We start from the raw sequence: 21104 nt of genomic DNA, 5'->3' as shown, positions 1-21104 counted from the left end.
GGGAGTGGTACCTTATGGACTGCCAGTTAATCCAACTTCAGCCACATTTTCTTATGTTGAATGGAGAATCCAGTAGCTCTCCACAAACATTCATGCATACCCACACACCCCTGCCCTATTCCTTTCTCCCAGGGATTATAGGTCGGAAACAGTACAGTGCACATAAATGCTGATAATAATGTTAGAAATTAATATCTGATAAAGTTGTTCTTCATGGCGGTTTGTCAGGGGGTAGTTTTTTGTGTATTTCAATGTCCCTTGTGGGTTTATTCCATTCTTGACAAGTTGACCTACAATGAACAGAGAGAGCCAGATTTGAGGCATGGCCCTAAAACATTTGTTGGTGTGCAAGAGAGAATTAGTGGCAACATACACCAATTCTGACTTTCCTAATAAAGTATCCTCTAAAATTATTACCTCAGAGAACACTACAACAAACCAAGATTTGTATAGTGGGCACTGTAAACCTACAAGTCCTTAAACTTAATGGAGAAGATGAGCTTAGAATTTGACTATTTGATTCTGCTTCATTTAACTGTGAATGCATATCTAAATGAAAACACTGTGTGAAGAAAATTACTTGGGACAATTTGAATGAAATAATCTCTGCTTTGCGCTGTAGCTTGTTTCTATTATGGGAGCATGGCTTTTATTAGTACTACTTTTAGTCCTCCTAAAAAAGGTAAAATATTTCATAGATCTCTAGGCCTTTTTCAATTCGTATAGAAATTTAACACATTTAACTTTCGGGAGGTTGTCAGGTAAAATGTGGTACTTAGTCCCTTTCCTCAGGGAGTTTATTTGGTTGATGAGAGCCACATGCTCTATGTTAAGTCTTAAAAAATCGGGGAGTTGGGCTTCCCTGGTGGCGCAGTGGTTGAGAGTCTGCCTGCCGATGCAGGGGACACGGGTTCGTGTCCCGGTCTGGGAAGATCCCATATGCCGCAGAGCGGCTGGGCCCATGAGCCATGGCCGCTGAGCCTGTGCGTCTGGAGCCTGTGCTCCGCAATGGGAGAGGCCACAACAGTGAGAGGCCCGCGTACCGCAAAAAAAAAAAAAAAAAAAAAAAAAAATCGGGGAGTTGATTAAGTTCTAATACTTCATTATACTAATAATGTTAATTATTTTTAGTTCATTTAGTAATGCTTAGTTTAAATAATAATGCTAACTAGTATAAATACTAATAGTGCACATAGCGTATTTGGAACAAAATTTAAGCGCTTTATCCTTTTTCTCTACATTGGCTTTATTTTATTTTTTTTGCGGTACGTGGGCCTCTCACTGTTGTGGCCTCTCCCATTGCGGAGCACAGGCTCCGGACGCGCAGGCTCAGCGGCCATGGCTCACGGGCCCAGCCGCTCCGCTGCATGTGGGATCTTCCCAGACCGGGCACGAACCCGCGTCCTCCGCATCGGCAGGCGGACTCTCAACCACTGCGCCACCAGGGGAGCCCGGCTTTATTTTTTAGAGTGCTTCACAAGCTGTAGAGAATGGGTGAGGCAGGGCAAGGGTGGAAGCAGCCCAGTGTGAAGGCTGTGCAGTACTGAGTTGTGACGGACCCAAGTTAGGCTGGTAACAGAGGCAGTGGTGAGAATATTAAAAGACTGTACTCAAGGCTCAAAATTTTATAAAATAAATACATTTTTTACTGTTTCACCAAGAATATTCCTAAGGGAGACTGGCATCTTTTTTTTTTTTTAAAAAAAGCAAAGCACATGGTGGAGAAGAATACAACAACTAATAGTATAATTTGGTGCCAAGGCCTTGATTCTTGCCAAGATACCAACAGTCTTACCCGCTATTGCTTTTGTGCCATCAATGCAAATGTCAACACAGTGAACTTATACTGAATTTTTTAATGCGCTATTTCCAGTAACCAGGCTTCATCCTTTTCTCCTTTGGCTGCAGATCCTAATTATCTCATGGCTAACGAACGCATGAACCTGATGAACATGGCCAAGCTGAGTATCAAGGGCTTGATTGAATCTGCTCTGAACCTAGGGAGGACTCTGGACTCTGACTATGCACCTCTCCAGCAGTTCTTTGTGGTGATGGAGCACTGCCTGAAACACGGCTTGAAAGGTAGACCATGGCCTCCAAATACAAATGTGCACACACCTGTTTCCTAGCAATACATGCTCCAGAAGAGAAGCATTCCTGGTGGAGCCAAAGAATAAGAGTCTTTTTCTTTTTCTTTTTCTTTTTTTTTTTTTTTGCGGTACGCGGGCTTCTCACTGTTGTGGCCTCTCCCGCTGCGGGGCACAGCCTCTGGGTGCGCAGGCCCAGTGGCCGTGGCTCACAGGCCCAGCCGCTTCGTGGCCCATGGGATCTTCCCGGACCGGGGCACGAACCCGTGTCCCCTGCATCGTCAGGCGGACTCTCAGCCACTGCGCCACCAGGGAAGCCCAACTGTGAGCTTTTGAGGACAGGACCTGGTCTTGTTCACCTTGGCTTCTTTTCCTCCTCCTGCTCCAATCTTTGATAACCTATTCTTGGATTACATATTCTTTTCCCCTGGACTGTTTTCTTCACTAGTACCACACGGCTTTAAGCATGATATTGTTAAAATATTTTATCGTTATTATACAGCTAGTCCATAAATTCTTCCTGAAAGAGGAAGGACTGAGTCTTGGAAAGTAGGGGATTTTTGATTTTTATGAAATGTTATCTATTATGAAAGCATGAATAATTTTAGAACTGTCTGATAACCTGGGATTAATTCCCAGAAAAGCGCACTGAATAGATGGGAGAGGGTATGTGTGTGTTGAGAGTGTGTTTATGTTGTGAAAAATATTAAAATATTGCTTTTTTTTAATCATCTTAGCTAAGAAAACTTTTCTTGGACAAAATAAATCCTTCTGGGGGCCTCTAGAACTGGTAGAAAAGCTTGTTCCAGAAGCTGCAGAGATAACAGCAAGTGTTAAAGACCTTCCAGGACTTAAGTAAGTTTAAGGTTCAATTCTGTGTGTCAGGGAAAACATTCTTCTTATCTACCTCCTTTAGGAGTGAGACTAAAGACAACGGTGATCATAATAATTTATTTCATAACAGTCCAAAATGCAAAATGCTGTTATGAATAAGTGATGTTACGAGAGAACTGGTAGCGTAGAATAATGAGAAGTGTGAGGGATAATTATTATTAATCTAAGAAAGGTTGTCTTCATGTTAAAATACCAAATGTTCTCTTTTTTTAAAAAACACTTGTGGGTATCAGCTAGTGAGTCTCAAGAAGTTAGATCTAGGGAGGTGGCGTGTTGGACTTAAGACAAACAATGTGTTTGATGAGAACCAAGATTAAAACAGTTGTCAAGTGAGCCTCAGGATCTGACACCCGGAACCTGCCTTGGGACTTGAAAAAGAGTGGTAATCACCTTCCCAAATTAGATTGGTCTAATTGTAATCAAGTAGAGGTCTAAGTGGCCTGTGTCCTGATTATTGTTATTCGGGTCCTTACATGATCCACACTAAATTTATGAGGATTTACCAAAACTAGTCTGATGGAGCATTTTCAGTTTGGCCTTCCAGAGGTCTTGTCTTCAAATCATAGTCTCATTCAGTAATTAATTCCTCACGACAACATTTGTCCCAAACACACCCCTGGCTCCTACTGGCCCACACAGAAGTCCTCCCACAGGAGTGTGGTGGGAGAGGCTGTGAGGGGCACGTCCTGTGCACCTTATACTGGGGGGGGGGCCCGTTAGGGGGAGTAAATGGACCTGTCCCACTGTGGCCTCTAGCTCTGCTACTTTTAGTTGGTTTCTGTGTTTTTGTAGGACACCAGTAGGCAGAGGAAGAGCCTGGCTTCGTTTGGCATTGATGCAAAAGAAACTTTCAGAGTATATGAAAGCTCTGATCAATAAGAAGGAACTTCTCAGGTATGAAGATCTTCTCATTGAGCTTCCTTCTTTTTCTCCCCATGTTCTATATCATATGAGGCTGAAGCATATAAATTTATCATTTTGGGGGGTCAGAAACATTTGATTCATGACAATTTCACGTAGCTCAGCTAATAACTTCTCCCACATCACACACACACATATGCAAGAATAGATGTTTTTATATTAAGTGTGTTCACATTGTCTCTGTGGCATATGTATGGTCCTTTGCAGGACAGGTCAAAACTTAACACCTTTAGAAAACAGGGAAGGCTTTTGACACCTTAGCATATACCCAGGCTCACTAAGACAGGAAGTTGATGTGTAACATTAAATTCAAATACAGCACACAAAAAAATTTCCAGTTGGGTCATAGGTACAAATGGGAACGAGAAAACAAAGCTTTTAGAAGAAACATAAAGTAGACAAAAATTTCTTAAACACAAAAAGTTCTACCTGTAAAGGAAAAAATGGCTCAATTGGTTACATTAAAATGAAGAACTTCTGTCCATCAAAAGTCACTCTTGAGATTAAGAGTGAGAGGTAACCGATAACTCTAAAGGAGATATTTGCAATACATGATACATATATTCAACAAATTATGCATACTCATGGTGTATAAAGAACTCCGTCAGTCCAAAAAGAAAAAGGCAGACGAGCAAAGACAGAATTGGGTAAAGGACTTGAACAAGCCTCTCACGGAAGAAGAAATTGAAATGGCCAGTAAAAATATTAAAAGATACCTAACTTCATTAGCCATGTTGTAAATTCAAGTTAAAACAAGAGTGTGATAACCTCACACAACCACCAGAATGGGTAAAATGAAAAAGACAGGTCATCGCAGGTGTTGGTGAGGATGTGAAGTAACTTTAATGTCCTGCTGATGAGTGAATTGGTATAGAAACTTAAGAAAACTGTTTGTCATCCTCTAGTAAAGCTGATAATGAGCATTCCTTGTGATCGAGGATTCTGCTTCTAGTTATTATATCCAATAAAAAATGCATAGTTATAGCCAACAAAAGACATGAACAAGAATGTTCATCGTTATTACGATGTTTGTACCAGCCCCAAATGTTTGTAATAGACCCCAAGTATCTATTCACAGGAGAATGGGTAGGTAAATTATGGTATACTCATACAATGAAATACCATATAGCAGCTACACACAGCCATATGAATTAATCTCACAAGTGTAATGTTGGGCAAATGAAACCAGACATGAAAAATACATTCCGCATTATTCCATTTGTATAAAGTTCAGAAACGTACACAATTTATTTTTCATGATAGAAGTCAGGGAAGAGCTACCGTTGGCAGGGTAGGGGTAGTAAATGCGGAGTAGAAGGGAGCACAAGGTGGCTTTGGAGGTTCTGATGATGTGCTGATTTTTAATATAGTGCTGGTTACATAGGTGTGTTCTCTGTGTGAAAACTCATTCCACTGTATTGTATGATTTGTGTACTTTTTAATACATACTTTATAGGTCATTAATATTTACTAAAAGAAATTCAAGTGTAGCAGACTGCCTCTGAGAAATATTGTAAGAAGAATAAGTAATCGAGAATTTAAAGACATGGCTGAATTTTTCAAGAGCCTAGTTTTTACGAAAAATTGCACTGCAGATCCTAACATGGAGCATTGTTTTAATGTTGCCGCAGCTGCGTGTGCCATTGATTGCTGTTTTCTTGCCTAAGAAAATTAAACAAATCAGGAGAAAGAGAAACAGTAACCATTCTGGAGAGCTTATTTATTTCCACAAGGGGAAGGCTCAACTTTCCAAGGATCAAGCCTTAAAGTGGTGTAGGGTCTAGTGTTCAAGCTGTAGGCGGCTACAAAATTATATGATTCAATTGGGGTCTGAAGAATTAGCTCTTCATCCAGCAGAGCACTAGAGTAAATGCATTCAGTCTTACGAACTAGATGGAACACTTTTTTTTTTTTTTTTTTTGCGGTATGCGGGCCTCTCGCTGTTGTGGCCTCTCCCGTTGCAGAGCACAGGCTCCGGACACGCAGGCTCAGCAGCCATGGCTCACGGGCCCAGCCGCTCCGCAGCATGTGGGATCTTCCCAGACCGGGGCACGAACCCATGTCCCCTGCATCGGCAGGCGGACTCTCAACCACTGCACCACCAGGGAAGCCCGAGAACACTTTTTAATACATATTTTCACTTACTTTGACTCAGCACTTTCACACCCTAGGTATGTCTAACAGAAATGCATGTGTATCTGTACCCAAACCCATGTGCAGTAGTGTTCAGCAAAGCACTGTAGCCTGCACAACTGAAACAGCAAATAGAATAAATCCATTGTGGTATATCCCTACCATGGAATACTGTCCAGAGGTGAAAGTGAATGAACTACTATTGCATACCACAATACAGTATATGTATTACTAAATCACTTTGCTGTATACCTGAAACTAACATAACATTGTAAGTCAACTATACTCCAATATAAAATTAAAGAATTTTAAATATATATAAAATTAAATTAAAAAAATACAGCGGATCAGAAAAAAGGCAATTGTTTAAAAACAAACTAATCGGTTTTTTTAAGATGCATGAAAGATTGAAAAATTATCCCCTGGTGCGTTACAAATACAGATATGTGGCAGAAGCATGAATGCTCACTTCAGTGAAAATACCATTCTAATCACTTTTCTTTCAGCTGGACTGTCTATTATCTAGAGTCTGTTCATGTCCCTATTATCTAAAATAAAGTATCCAAGTAATCCTTGTTTTTACTTTTTTGCTGTTATTATAGATGGCCATATTTAACCACAAGGCAAGTGCTTTTCTCCTTGTCTCATGGTTACATCATTGGATTCCTGAGGTTTTATTACAGTAGACTGTTTCATGGATTTCTCTTACAGTGAATTCTATGAACCCAATGCCCTCATGATGGAAGAAGAGGGAGCCATAATTGCTGGTCTGTTGGTGGGTCTGAATGTCATTGATGCCAATTTCTGTATGAAAGGAGAAGATTTGGACTCTCAGGTATGAGGAAGATACTTGGTTACCTAGTGTGTCACTCTGAGTTCTGTTATCTCAGAATTTGGATTGATCAGATTATACCAACCAAATTAGGGGAACGTCTATGAGTCATAAATAGGATTTTCTTTATTTTTGATGTGAATATAAAAAATCTGTTTGTTTTTCCTTCCAGCGTGGCTTATTTATGCATAATGAATGTTTTTCAAATTCTTGTCTTAACTGTGATCCCTGTTAAAAATATTTTGCACAGGGTAAAATATATATATATATATGCTGTGTGCTGTGTGGTTCAGTGGCAAACATATGTATATGTGTTTGCCGTAGCATCTTATGGAAAAACCCAAACAAACTTTTTGGCCAACCCAATATATGTACACACATATAAGCCAAAATATATACACAGGGGTTTAGTAGCAGAATATTTTAAATAAGCAAGAGAGAAAGAAATGTTAAACCTTAATTTATATTAAGTATTCAGTTGACTTTCTTAGTCATGTCCTACTGACTTAATCTTGGTTCTTTATTTACAACCCTTGCCAATTCTTTTTTTTTTTTTTTAAGGAGGAGCATTTTTTTTTTAAGTTACCTTTTCCAACTTTTTTTTTTCTTCTCTTTTGTTGGCTACGTTGGGTTTTCGTTGCTGCGCACGGGCTTTCTCTAGCTGTGGCGAGCAGGGGCTACTCTTCGTTGCAGTGCACGGGCTTCAGCACTTCTCTCAGTGCTGTCACTTCTCTTGTTGTGGAGCGTGGGCTCTAGGCGCGTGGGCTTCAGTAGTTGCAGCACGCAGGCTCAGTAGTTGTGGCTTACAGGCTCTAGAGCACAGGCTCAGAAGTTGTGACACACAGGCTTAGTTGCTCCGCGGCATGTGGGATCTTCCCGGACCAGGGATCGAACCCGTGTGCCCTGAATTGGCAGGCAGATTCTTAACCACTGCGCCACCAGGGAAGTCCTGTCAATCCTTTATTTTTTTTTTTAAACATCTTTATTGGGGTATAATTGCTTTACAACCGTCAATTCTTGATTATAATAAAACATCAAATTTTTATTAAAAATTTCTAGTAGTTGTCATGACCGTAATACTATTTTGAGTACCTAAAAAGAGACATTGTGTTATGCCTTGGGGAAAGTATCTAATTTTATATTGAATTCTGAACATTCTCTCTGTAGGTTGGAGTTATAGATTTTTCAATGTATCTCAAGGATGGGAACAGCAGTAAAGGTAGTGAAGGGTATGTACAAAGAAAATTAGTTTTCTTTTTTCTTTAATGTTCTTTGATAGTATTTAAAGTTTACAACAGTACTGCTTTAACAGATGTGCTGGAAGAATTTCTGATGAGATAGCTTTAATAGAATCTTGTCAAAAATAACTGACAATTATGCCTGCTAAACCCTAAAAGGATTTTAGTTAAGTAGACTTTCCTACTATGTGGCTCAGGGGCAAACAAAATAAAAATTTTTATAAACGGAATCAAATGCTTCATCTCTTAAAAGTAATGTTTGGAAACATGGTTTTCTTGACCAGAAGGATTGCATTGTCAGTTTGCTTAAAATTTGCACTATTCCATGTGCATCATGGGATTATGTAAAATGCTAATATTAGGGGGAGCTGAGTATATGGGAACTGGGCACTACTTTTACAACTTCTGTAAATCTAAAATAATTTCAAAATTAAAAGTTTTAAAAATATTCATATGGTACTTGGAAATTAGCAATCAGAAACTCACCTTTTACCTTTATAAATTCAGCAGTTGAAAGCATAATTGGTCTGAAGTTTTTAACCTTAGGCATTGAGCTAAGATTATATTGCTTGTCCTTTTAGTAGTCATAGAGGTATTGGCCTTGAATTTTGTTTTTCAGTTGAAAAGTCTGTCTAACTTTTACCTATTCTAGATTAGCTGGTCCCAGAAGTGAACCTTCTTTTTCCACACTTAATTTACTCATGTAATAATAAACACCTGATCTTTGTGAAAGCCGTTTATACCATTCACTTTGAAGCCAAACAGCAGTTAAAGGCAAATAAATATATAGCCTTTGAGAACAATAATTATTTCACCCAAATAAGCTTAATTCAATTCCTATGACAAATGGAAAATGGTTATGATAAATAATACTAACAAAGCTAAAATAAAAATCTGTCAATTGTGAGAAGAAACTTTTTATTCTTTAAATGCCTCTAATAGATTGTACATTATACCTATAACCTAAGTTATTAAGATATATAAGCTATAGCAAGAGCTTTATTAATATGCAGGGGTGGTTTCCATTTTAAACCTCCAAGTCTCTTGTTGATATGCCAAGGGGATTATACATCAGGTCTGTCTTCTGATACAGTGTGTCTGTGCCATCATTTCCTTTCTATGTTTTACGAAAAGATTAGGGGTGGGGCATCTTGGTATTTCTAATATTATTTACTTTTTTTCTATTTTTTTTTTCCCTCAGAGATGGCCAGATTACTGCAATTCTGGATCAGAAGAACTATGTAGAAGAACTCAACAGACATCTGAAGTAAAGAATGAATAAATACTATTACTTTCCTGGGGGTTTTGGTGTGGGGGAAGGGAAAGGTAAACTGATGAGCAGTTAGGATAAATTCAGACAATACTCAACAAATATATATAGAATTACTGCTTGCCAGGCACTGAGCTAGACACTGGATGTGTGGCATTTAACTGTTCAGTGAGCTTTAATGAAAAGCAATATAAAATTAGTATGTAATTAGAATTTTAGCGATTATGTAAATATATTCAGTTAAGAACTCTTAAATTTGTGACATAGTTGAAATTGGAGGTCTTCTTGGTTCGGTAGATCCAGCCACATATTTCAGGACTAAATCTTGGGTAAAGCACTCATCGTTTTAGTACCTTTAATTGTATCTCGTTGGTCCCTTGCTCTTCTCATACATTGGATTGATAGTATTAATTTACCCTTTTTCCACCATCACTACCATTAATTTACCAAGTACTCACCAAGTAATTTCATGACCAGGTTATAAAACAATCTCTTCTTTCCTGAGGAGAGCTATTCAAAATTTGTTGGTATTCTCAAGTGTACTGATGGTCTAAAAACTGTTGAATAATTCAGAAGAATTAATATACCCATTAATTACCTTATTTATCATTCTCTTATGAAAGATAATCATTTTAATTTAAGTAAGACCTAAAATGTGACTATACCAGTATCAATATAAATTATAGTCTTGGTTCCATCTAGAAAACTCAAGAACAATTTAAGTACATTTTCTCTGGGAACTGAGTACTAATAATGAACTGACAGTAAACTGTGGAGATGTTAGCCTAGCAAAGATGTGGTTACAGTTGACAATGAAATACAAATATGACCCTATTATTTACTCTTTCAATGCCTCCATTTCTTTATCTATAATAACAACCCCCTACCTAGCACATGGGGTTGTTGAAAGGAGTAATGAAATAATGCAAGTAAAATCAGTTAGAAGAGTGCTTGGTGTATGGCAAGCACATCATAATTCATGTAGCCCATTATTATTATTACTATTACTATTATTATTATTATTATTTAAGTAAACAAAGTTTACTGTGTAGTGCATCAACTCTTTTATTTCATCAACAAATGCTTATTAAATACAAACTTCAGTGCCAAGAATGTAGCAGGTAAGACACACATCACCTTGTAAGCTGTCGTAGAGCCTACAAGTCTGTCAAGAATTATGGACAGTAAACAATGAAAGTATAATGAGTATTTTAAAAGAAAGTACAGGATATTGCTCTGTTTATCAAAAGAGACTATTATGTTTTTTCTTCTGTTGATAGTGCTACTGTAAACAACCTTCAGGCAAAAGTGGATGCATTAGAAAAATCCAACACTAAACTGACAGAGGAGGTAAGTGTTTTGGAAGTTTTTTGATTGACTTATAGAATTTAGTAGAGTGCATTAGTGGAAAATAATTTCTCTGGAGCCTGGAAATAAAGGACTTGACTTTTCAGATAATATCTACTATAGGACTCCTTGTTGTGACCAGTAATGGCCAGCTGGCTTATCTGAGGGGTCTCAGTTATCCAGTTGGAATATGAAGTCATAGAACCTGGGCTGATCAAATATTTTGCTTTCTTTTGTGAATGTTTTGTCTGGGCTAGCCTAGAGTTAATGTTTAGCAGGTAGCGTGATATTCATCATTTATTCATTCATCAAACAATTTGGGTACTACGTATGTGCCAGGGCTAGACAAAGATTTATATCTGCCAGGCATTGATTTATGTGTGCCAGATTGGCAAGTTCCTGCCTTCAAGGGTTTTATTTTCTCCTTGGGGTGATGGGGTAGATGACATAAAGAACACAGGTCAGGAGACCAGTACTAATAATGAACTAACAGTAAACTGTGGGGATGTTAGCCTAGCAAAGATGTGGTTGCAGTTGACAATGAAATAACAAATATGACCCTATTATTTACTCTTTCATTGCCTCCATTTCTTTATCTATAATAATAACTCCATACCTAGCACATGGGGTTGTTGAAAGGAGTAATGAAGTAATGCAAGTAAAATCAGTTAGAAGAGTGCTTGGTGTAGCAGTAATTCCTATTTACATGTCATGTGCTCCTGAGCAAGTAAGTCACTTGACCTCCAAGAGGCCCAGTTCCCTAACTGGCAAATTAGAGTGTTTCCCCTTTTAGCTCACAATTACCCTGAAGATCAAGTAAGAATATACATGTGAAAACTCTTAGAAAAGTCCCTAAAATTAGAATAGAAAAATAACCTCATATTTTACTTCTGATTAATTTTTTTCCCCCTAACTTACCAAAGGCTAAGCGACATATTTTTTTCTTCAGTAGCATTGGACATTTCTATGAGAAACCTTAAATAAAATTTTTTAGGTGGCAAAGACTTTATCTTCTCTTTTTCAAATTATAACTATCCTATTACATACAGTGAGAAAAATTTGGTTAAATACAACAACATAGATGGACCTGCAGGGTATTGTGCTGCAGGTATCAGTGAAATAAATCTGAGAGAGAAAGACAAATACTGTGTCTTATTTAAATGTGGAATCTAAAAAATGAAACAAACACATGAATATAAAACAGAACAGAAACAGACTCACAGATACAGAGAACAAACTAGTGGTTAACAGCGGGGAGGGGCAAGATAGGGGTAGGGGATTAAGAGGTACAAATTATTATGTATAAAATAAATAAACTACAAGAATATATTGGATAGTATAGGGAATATAGCCAATATTTTATAATAACTTTAAGGTTATAATATATAAAAGTATATAATCTACATATTTTATATATATAAAGTGTAATCTATAAAAATATTGAAGCACTATGTTGTACACCTGAAACTAATATAATATTGTAAATCACCTATACTTCAAAAAAAAATTTTAGTCTAAAATAAACAAGTTAAAGCACTAGTCAGGAAACGCTATCTAATCAGATTTTTTTCAGAAGGAAAAAATCATTGTTCATTGTTATGACTTTAAAACACCTTCCATATTACTCAGTTCTGGGGGCTTTATTTTTGGATGTAGATTCTTAAATTATATTAAAACTTTAATTTATTGATATGACCCTTAGAATTTTATCCCACAAGGCTTTGGAAACATTCTGCAGAGCAATTTTCTACTGTGATTCTACTGCTGTTATATTGAGGCAGTGTGGCATATTAATTAAGCCTGCTCTCCAGAGCTAGACTTGAATTTGTGTCCCAGATCTGGCGCTTGCTAGCTTTCTGATCCTGGGCCAGTTACTTGAGCTCCTGTTCTTTGGTTTACTTATCTGTAAAATGGGGATAAGAAGAAGAAGAAGAAGATTTTTGTACAAATTAAATGATTTAATGCATAAGGGCCTAGACTAGTGCCTGACACATCATAAGCACTCAGTAAATATAAATTTTATTCCCTCAGTCACAGGACTTGTGTTCTTGGCCTAAACTTATCTTACCAACAATATTAATTTATTCGTTTACTTATTTATCTTACCAGTAAGATTTATTTTCTTAAAGCTTTGAACTTTTAGAGATAGGAAGGCACTGTGTGTAGACTTTATAAAGAGCAGACAAGGCTAATAAGTTCTGCCCTCTCTCATTTCCATCTATTTTGGATTTAAAGGGACCAGTAAAAAACAAAACAAAACAAAAAAGACCTCTTTTCCCCTCCTGAGTTCTGAACCAATATGACAAAATGAGAAGAAATGAGCAGATGAAGGTAAATAAACATCCACTTTATGTTGGTAAAGCTGACTTAGAAAGTGCACTTGGATCTGCAGTCGTCACTTGTAATATTTTCTCTGATGATGAGACCTTGGAAGAAGCAGTCCGAGGTGCGCTTGGATCTAGAGAGCAGACCCGTTTCTCCAGAGTTACTTCTTTACGCATTTTAGGCCCACAAAGCAGAGAGAGAAATGGGCTGCCATACCTGCCTCTAGAAAGCTTGCCTGAGCCTGGCTCCTCTGTACTTACATAGTAGAACAGGAACCAAGCAGAGATGACGAAAAGGGAGACTAGCCTGGCTGAGAGGAGTCTGCTCAGTTCCTTTCCTAGCCTCCTTCAGGCACCTTCCCACTCTCTGTGGGAACTGAGCTCGGTGGGTGCAGAGGAGAGCGTTTCCACCATACTCTTCCCTCCAGTGGAATAGGGTTATAAACATTTCCCCTAGAGATACACTGCCAATAACATTACCTTGTCTTTGTAGGTGCTGAAAAGAAAAATCTCTTTAATGCTTAATGGCATCATTTAGAGTGAGAACTTTGGAATTCATTTCTTACTCTCTTAAAAATTATATGTAGGGACTTCCCTGGTGGTCCAGTGGTAAAGAATCCACCTTACAATGCAGGGAATGCGGGTTTGATCCCTGACCAGGGATCTAAGATCCCACATGCCGTGGGACAGCTAAGCCCGCGTGCCTCAACTAGTGCCCACATGCTGCAGAAACTACAGAGCCCATACGCCCTGGACCCTGGGTGCCACAACTAAAGAAGAGAAACCCACAGACTACAATGAAGAGCCTGCATGCTACAATGAAAGATCCCGCATGCCACAAGTAAGACCCAACGCAGCCTACAATAAACTAAATACATAAATAAATAATAAATAAATCTTTAAAAAGAAAGTTGAACATTTAAAACAAAAACTATCTGTTAAAGGTTTTATGGAGGGTTTGTAAGATGGGTCCCAAGGCATGAGGTGACCTCTTATACATTTTAGAAATAGGTTTTTTTCAGGAGACCTTCAAGATGGTGGAGGAGTAAGATGTGGAGATCACCTCCCTCCCCACAAATACATCAGAAATACATCTACATGTGGAACAACTCCTCCAGAACACCTACTGAATGCTGGCAGAAGACCTCAGACTTCCCAAAACCCGTGTGGCTCACAGGGTCTTGGTGCTCCGGCCAGGTTTCAGGCCTGTGCCTCTGAGGCGGGAGAGCCAAGTTCAGGACATTATCCACCAGAGACCTCCCAGCTCCACGTAATATCAAACGGCGAAAGCTCTCCCAGAGATCTCCATCTCAACGCTAAGACCCAGCTCCACTCAACAACCAGCAAGCTACAGTGCTGGACACCCTATGCCAAACAACTAGCAAGACAGGAACACAACCTCACCATTAGCAGAGAGGCTGCCTAAAATCATAGTAAGGTCACAGACACCCCAAAACACACCACCAGACACAGTCCTGCCCACCAGAAAGACAAGATCCAGCCTCATCCACCAGAACACAGGCACTAGTCCCCTCCACCAGGAAACCTATGCAACCCACTGAACCAACCTCACCCACTGGGGGCAGACACCAAAAACAATGGGAAGTACGAACCTGCAGCCTGCGAAAAGGAGACCCCAAACACAGTAAGGTAAGCAAAATAAGAAGACAGAGAAACACACAGCAGATGAAGGAGCAAGGAAAAAACCCACCAGACCAAATAAATGAAGAGAAAATAGGCATGCTACCTGAAAAAGAACTCACAGTAATGATAGTAAAGGTGATCCAAAATCTTGGAAATAGAATGGAGAAAATACAAGAAACGTTTAACAAGGACCTAGAAGAACTAAAGAGCAAACAAACGATGAACAGCACAATAAGTGAAATTAAAAATTCTCTAGAAAGAATCAAAAGTAGAATAACTGAGGCAGAAGAACCGATAAGTGACCTGGAAGATAAAATAGTGGAAATAACTACTGCAGAACAGAATAAAGAAAAAAGAATGAAAAGAATTGAGGACAGTCTTAGAGACCTCCGGGACAACATTAAATGCACCAACATTTGAATTACAGGGGTCCCAGAAGAAGAAGAGAAGAAGAAAATATGTGAAGAGATTATAGTTGAAAACTTCCCTAATATGGGAAAGGAAATAATCAAGTCTAGGAAGCGCAGAGAGTCCCATACAGGATAAATCCAAGGAGAAACATGCCAAGACACATATTAATCAAACTATCAAAAATTAAATACAAAGAACAAATATTAAAAGCAGCAAGGGAAAAACAACAAATAACATACAGGGGAATCCCCATAAGGTTAACAGCTGATCTTTCAGCAGAAACTCTGCAAGCCAGAAGGGAGTAGCAAGACATATTTAAAGTGATGAAAGGGAAGAACCTACAAACAAGATTACTCTACCCCACAAGGATCTCATTCAGATTCAGCGGAGAAATTAAAACCTTTACAGACAAGCAAAAGCTAAGAGAATTCAGCACCACCAAACCAGCTTTACAACAAATGCTAAAGGAACTTCTCTAGGCAGGAAACACAAGAGAAGGAAAAGACCTACAATAGCAAACCCCAAATAATTAAGAAAATGGTAATAGGAACATACATATCAATAATTACCTTAAATGTAAATGGATTAAATGCTCCCACCAAAAGACATAGACTGGCTGAATGGATACAGAAACAAGACCCGTATATGTCGTGTCTACAAGAAACCCACTTCAGACCTAGGGACACATACAGACTGAAAGTGAGGGGATGGAAAAAGATATTCCATGCAAATGGAAATCAAAAGAAAGCTGGGGTAGCAATTCCCATGTCAGACAAAATAGACTTTAAAATAAAGACTAAAGAGACAAGCACACTACATAATGATCAAGGGATCAATCCAAGAAGAAGATATAACAATTGTAAATATTTATGCACCCAACATAGGAGGACCTCAATATATAAGACAAATGCTATCAGCCATAAAGGGGGAAATCAACAGTAACAGTCACAGTCATAGTAGGGGACTTTAACACCCCGCTTTCACCAATGGACAGATCATCCAAAATGAAAATAAATAAGGAAACACAAGCTTTAAATGATACATTAAACAAGATGGCCTTAACTGATATTTATAGGACATTCCATCCAAAAACAACAGAATACACTTTCTTCTCAAGTGCTCATGAAACATTCTCCAGGATAGATCATATCTTGGGTCACAAATCAAGCCTTGGTAAATTTAAATTTAAGAAAATTGAAATTCTATCAAGTATGTTTTCCAACCACAATGCTATGAAGCTAGATATAAATTACAGGAAAAAATCTGTAAAAAATACAAACACATGGAGGCTAAACAATATACTACTTAATAAACAAGAGATCATTGAAGAAATCAAAGAGGAAATAAAAAATACCTAGAAACAAATGACAATGAAAACAAGATGACCCCAAACTTATGGGATGCAGCAAAAGCATTTCTAGGAGAGAAGTTTATAGCAATACAGTCCTACCTCAAGAAACAAGAAACGTCTCAAATAAACAACCTAACCTTACACCTAAATCAATTAGAGAAAGAAGAACAAAAAACCCCCAAAGTTAGCAGAAGGAAAGAAATCATAAAGATCAGATCAGAAATAAATGAAAAAGAAATGAAACAGTAGCAAAGATCAATAAATCTAAAAGCTGGTTCTTTGAGAAGATAAACAAAATTAACAAAATTGATAAACCGTTAGCCAAACTCATCAAGAAAAAAAGGGAGAAGACTCAAATCAATAGAATTAGAAATGAAAAAGGAGAAGTAACAACTGACACTGCAGAAATACAAAGGATCATGAGAGATTACTACAGGCAACTATATGCCAATAAAGTGGACAACCTGGAAGAAATGCACAAATTCTTAGAAAAGCACAACCTTCGAAGACTGAACCAGGACGAAATAGAAAATATAAACAGACCAGTCACAAGCACTGAAATTGAGACTGTGATTAAAAATCTTCCACCAAACAAAAGCCCAGGAACAGATGGCTTCACAGGCGAATTCTATCAAACATTTAGAGAAGAGCTAACAGCTATCCTTCTCAAAATCTTCCAAAATATAGCAGAGGTTGGAACACTCCCAAACTCATTCTACAAGGCCACCATCACCCTGATACCAAAACCAGGCAAAGATGTCACAAAGAAAGAAAACTACAGGCCAATATCACTGACGAACATAGATGCAAAAATCCTCAACAAAATACTAGCAAACAGAATCCAACAGCACATTAAAAGGATCATACACCATGATCAAGTGGGGTTTATCCCAGGAATGCAAGGATTCTGCAGTATACGCAAATCAATCGATGTGATAAACCATATTAACAAATTGAAGGATAAAACCCATATGATCATCTCAATAGATGCAGAAAAAGCTTTCAACAAAATTCAACACCCATTTATGATAAAAACCCTCCAGAAAGTAGGCATAGAGGGAACTTACTTACCTCAACATAATAAAGGCCATATATGACAAACCCACAGCCAACATCATTCTCAGTGGTGAAAAACTGAAACCATTTCCTCTAAGATCAGGAACAAGACAAGGTTGCCCACTCTCACCACTGTTATTCAACATAGTTTTGGAAGTTTTAGCCACAGCAATCAGAGAAGAAAAAGAAATAAAAGGAATCCAGATCGGAAGAGAAGTAGTAAAGCTGTCACTGTCCGCAGATGATATGACACTATACATAGAGAATCCTAAAGATTATGCTACCAGAAATCTACTAGAGCTAATCAATGAATTTGGTAAAGTAGAGGGATACAAAATTAATGCACAGAAATCTCTTGCATTCCTATACACTAATGATGAAAAATCTGAAAGAGAAATTAAAGAAACACTCCCATTTACCACTGCAACAAAAAGAATAAAATACCTAGGAATAAACCTACCTAAGGAGACAAAAGACCTGTATGCAGAAAACTATAAGACACTGATGAAAGAAATTAAAGATGATACAAACAGATGGAGAGATATACCATGTTCTTGGATTGGAAGAATCAACATTGTGAAAATGACTATACAACCCAAAGCAATCTACAGATTCAGTGCAATCCCTATCAAACTACCAATGGCATTTTTCACAGAACTAGAACAAAAAATTTCACTATTTGTATGGAAACACAAAAGACCCCGAATAGCCAAAGCAACCTTGAGATAGAAAAACGGAGCTGGAGGAATCAGGCTTCCAGACTTCAGACTATACAACAGTGCTGCAGTAATCAAGACGGTATTGTACTGGCACAAAAATGGAAATATAGATCAATGGAACTGGAGAGAAAGCCCAGAGATAAACCCACCCACATATGGTCACCTTACTTTTGAGAAAGGAGGCAAGAATATACAATGGAGAAAAGAGAGCCTCTTCAATAAGTGGTGCTGGGAAAACTGGACAGCTACATGTAAAAGAATGAAATTACAACACTCCCTAACACCACACATAAAACTAAACTCAGAATGGGTTAAAGACCTAAACGTAAGGCCAGACAGACTATAAATCTATAAAACTCGTAGAGGAAAACATAGGCAGAACACTCTGTGACATACATCACAGTAAGATCCGTTTTGACCCACCTCCTAGAGAAATGGAAATAAAAACAAAAATAAACAAATGGGACCTAATGAAACTTAAAAGCTTTTGCACAGCAAAGGAAACCATAAACGAGATGAGAAGACAGCCCTTAGAATGGGAGAAAATATTTGCAAATGAAGCAACTGGCAAAGGATTAATCTCCAAAATATACAAGCAGGTCATGCAGCTCAATATCTAAAAAAAACAAACAACCCAATCCAAAAATGGGCAGAAGACCGACATAGACATTTCTCCAAAGAAGATATATAGATTGCCAACAAACACATGAAAAGATGCTCAACATCACTAATCATTAGAGAAATGAATATCAAAACTACAAGGAGGTATCACCCTCACACCAGTCAGAATGGCCATCCTCAAAAAATCTACAAAGAGTAAAGGCTAGAGAGGGTGTGGAGAAAAGGGAACCCTCTTGCACTGTTGGTGGGAACGTAAGTTGATACAGCCATTATGGAGAACAGTATGGAGGTTCCTTAAAAAACTGAAATTTGAACTACCATACAAACCAGCAATCCCACTCCTGGGCATATACCCTGAGAAAACCATAATTCAGAAAGAGTCATGTACCACAATGTTCATTGCAGCTCTATTTACAATAGCCAGGATATGGAAGCAACCTAAGTGTCCATTGACAGATGAATGCATAAAGAAGATATGGCCTGTATATACAATGGAATATTACTCAGCCATAAAAAGAAACGAAATTGAGTTATTTGTAGTGAGGTGGATGGACCTAGAGACTGTCATACAGAGTGAAGTAAGTCAGAAAGAGAAAAATAAATACCGCATGCTAACACATATATATGGAATCAAAAAAAGAAAAAGGTTCTGATGAACCTAGGGGCAGGACAGGAATAAAGACGCAGTCGTAGAGAATGGACTTGAGGACACGGGGAGGGGGAAGGGTAAGCTGGGACGAAGTGAGAGAGTGACATGGACTTATATACACTACGAAATGTGAAATAGATGGCTAGTGGGAAGCGGCTGCATAGCACAGGGAGATCAGCTTGGTGCTTTGTGACCACCTAGAGCAGTGGTATAGGGAGTGGGGAGGAAGACGCAAGAGGGAGGAGATATGGGGATATATGTATATGTATAGCTGATTCACTTTATTTTAAAGCAGAAACTAACACACCATTGTAAAGCAATTATACTCCAATAAAGATGTTAAAAAAAAAGAAATAGGTTTTAAAAAATTTTTTTTTACCTGCAATGGGTGTTCATTGCTGTGCGCGGGCTTTCTCTAGTTGTGGCTACTCTTCGTTGTGGTGCGTGGGCTTCTCATTGCAGTGGCTTCTCTTGTTGTGGAGCGTGGGCTCTAGGCGAGTGGGCTTCAGTAGTTGTGGCTCATGGGCTCTGCATTGGCAGGCGGATTCTCAACCACTGTGTCAGCAGGGAAGTCCAGAAATAGATTTTATAACTAAATATAATTACAAGTTATCCATGAGGAGACCCTTCAGGTAAATAATTGTAAGATAACATTGTGGTACTGAAAAAATGTTTCCACAAAAAGCAGTAATAGGAGAAATTTTTTATTTTTATCTTTAAAGACATTTCTCCTAAGTTCCCTATAAGAACATTTTTATGGGGCTATAGATAGCGTTCTTTCCTTCTAAGAATAGCTAAGCCTGAAAATCATGTCCTAGGAGATCATGAATTATCTTATCCTGTGTTTAGTGAAAGAAAGATAACGATTATTTTAAAAATTTTATCAACAGCTTGCAGTTGCAAACAACAGGATTATTACCCTGCAAGAAGATATGGAACGAGTTAAAGAGGAAAGCTCCTACATATTGGAATCTAATCGGAAGGTTAATCTTACTGGATTTATGAAATATTCCCAGAGAGCATGTCATGTGTCATGGGGGGGGGGGGGCTGCCTCCAGAGAACCACTTGGTAGCTGTGAGCATTTGCATATGTTAAGTGCACCGTTTTCACTGAGGCTCCAGGCACAATTGAGTGAATGGCAAAGGTTATGGGAGGGTTATGTCCCTTCTCCTACAGACACAGCTTGGCTTCACCGCCACCCACATCTGTTTAGAGTCTTCAATAAACAGTCTAATTCAATGTCTTGTTTTTACATACTAGTGATTTGTACTATATTTAAGTGTTCTACTATATTAAATATACCATTATTTTTAGACCATGTTACTGTTTTGTAAAAAGTGTTTATCTGATATCACTGGGAAAGAGTTACCATATAAATGAATTTTCTAGATAACTCAGTCCCTTAAAGTATAGGGTTGGTTCCATAACATCTTATGGAAAAGCCCAAACGACCTTTATGGCCAACCCAATACCAAACTTTTTATATATGTCTAAACAGATATTTTGCAAACCTTTTGTATATTGTACAGTTCTAAGCTTTCTTAAGTGGAGGATGTAATTGAACACATTTAGCCCTTTATGATGACTGAATATCATAATTATCAAC

The 21104-nt window shown here is 38.1% G+C and overlaps 1 protein-coding gene across 5 annotated transcripts in view; it reads left to right on the top strand.

The window, feature by feature from the left end:
* The window catches only part of RUFY3 (RUN and FYVE domain containing 3), an 82712-nt gene that overhangs the window by 45084 nt on the left and 16524 nt on the right, over positions 1–21104 (top strand). For all 5 annotated transcript variants that reach the window (XM_065878255.1, XM_065878259.1, XM_065878258.1 and 2 more), the window contains 8 exons: positions 1909–2082; positions 2825–2942; positions 3774–3875; positions 6747–6870; positions 8035–8096; positions 9307–9372; positions 10656–10725; positions 20388–20480. In XM_065878255.1, coding sequence (XP_065734327.1) covers positions 1909–2082; positions 2825–2942; positions 3774–3875; positions 6747–6870; positions 8035–8096; positions 9307–9372; positions 10656–10725; positions 20388–20480 — 809 coding nt within the window. The remainder of the gene's footprint in view (positions 1–1908; positions 2083–2824; positions 2943–3773; positions 3876–6746; positions 6871–8034; positions 8097–9306; positions 9373–10655; positions 10726–20387; positions 20481–21104) is intronic.

The sequence above is a fragment of the Phocoena phocoena genome, chromosome 5 (assembly GCF_963924675.1).
Source record: "Phocoena phocoena chromosome 5, mPhoPho1.1, whole genome shotgun sequence".
Lineage (NCBI taxonomy): Eukaryota > Metazoa > Chordata > Mammalia > Artiodactyla > Phocoenidae > Phocoena > Phocoena phocoena.
The sequence above is the reverse complement of the archived record's forward strand: the minus strand, read 5'-3'. Positions and strand labels throughout refer to the sequence as shown.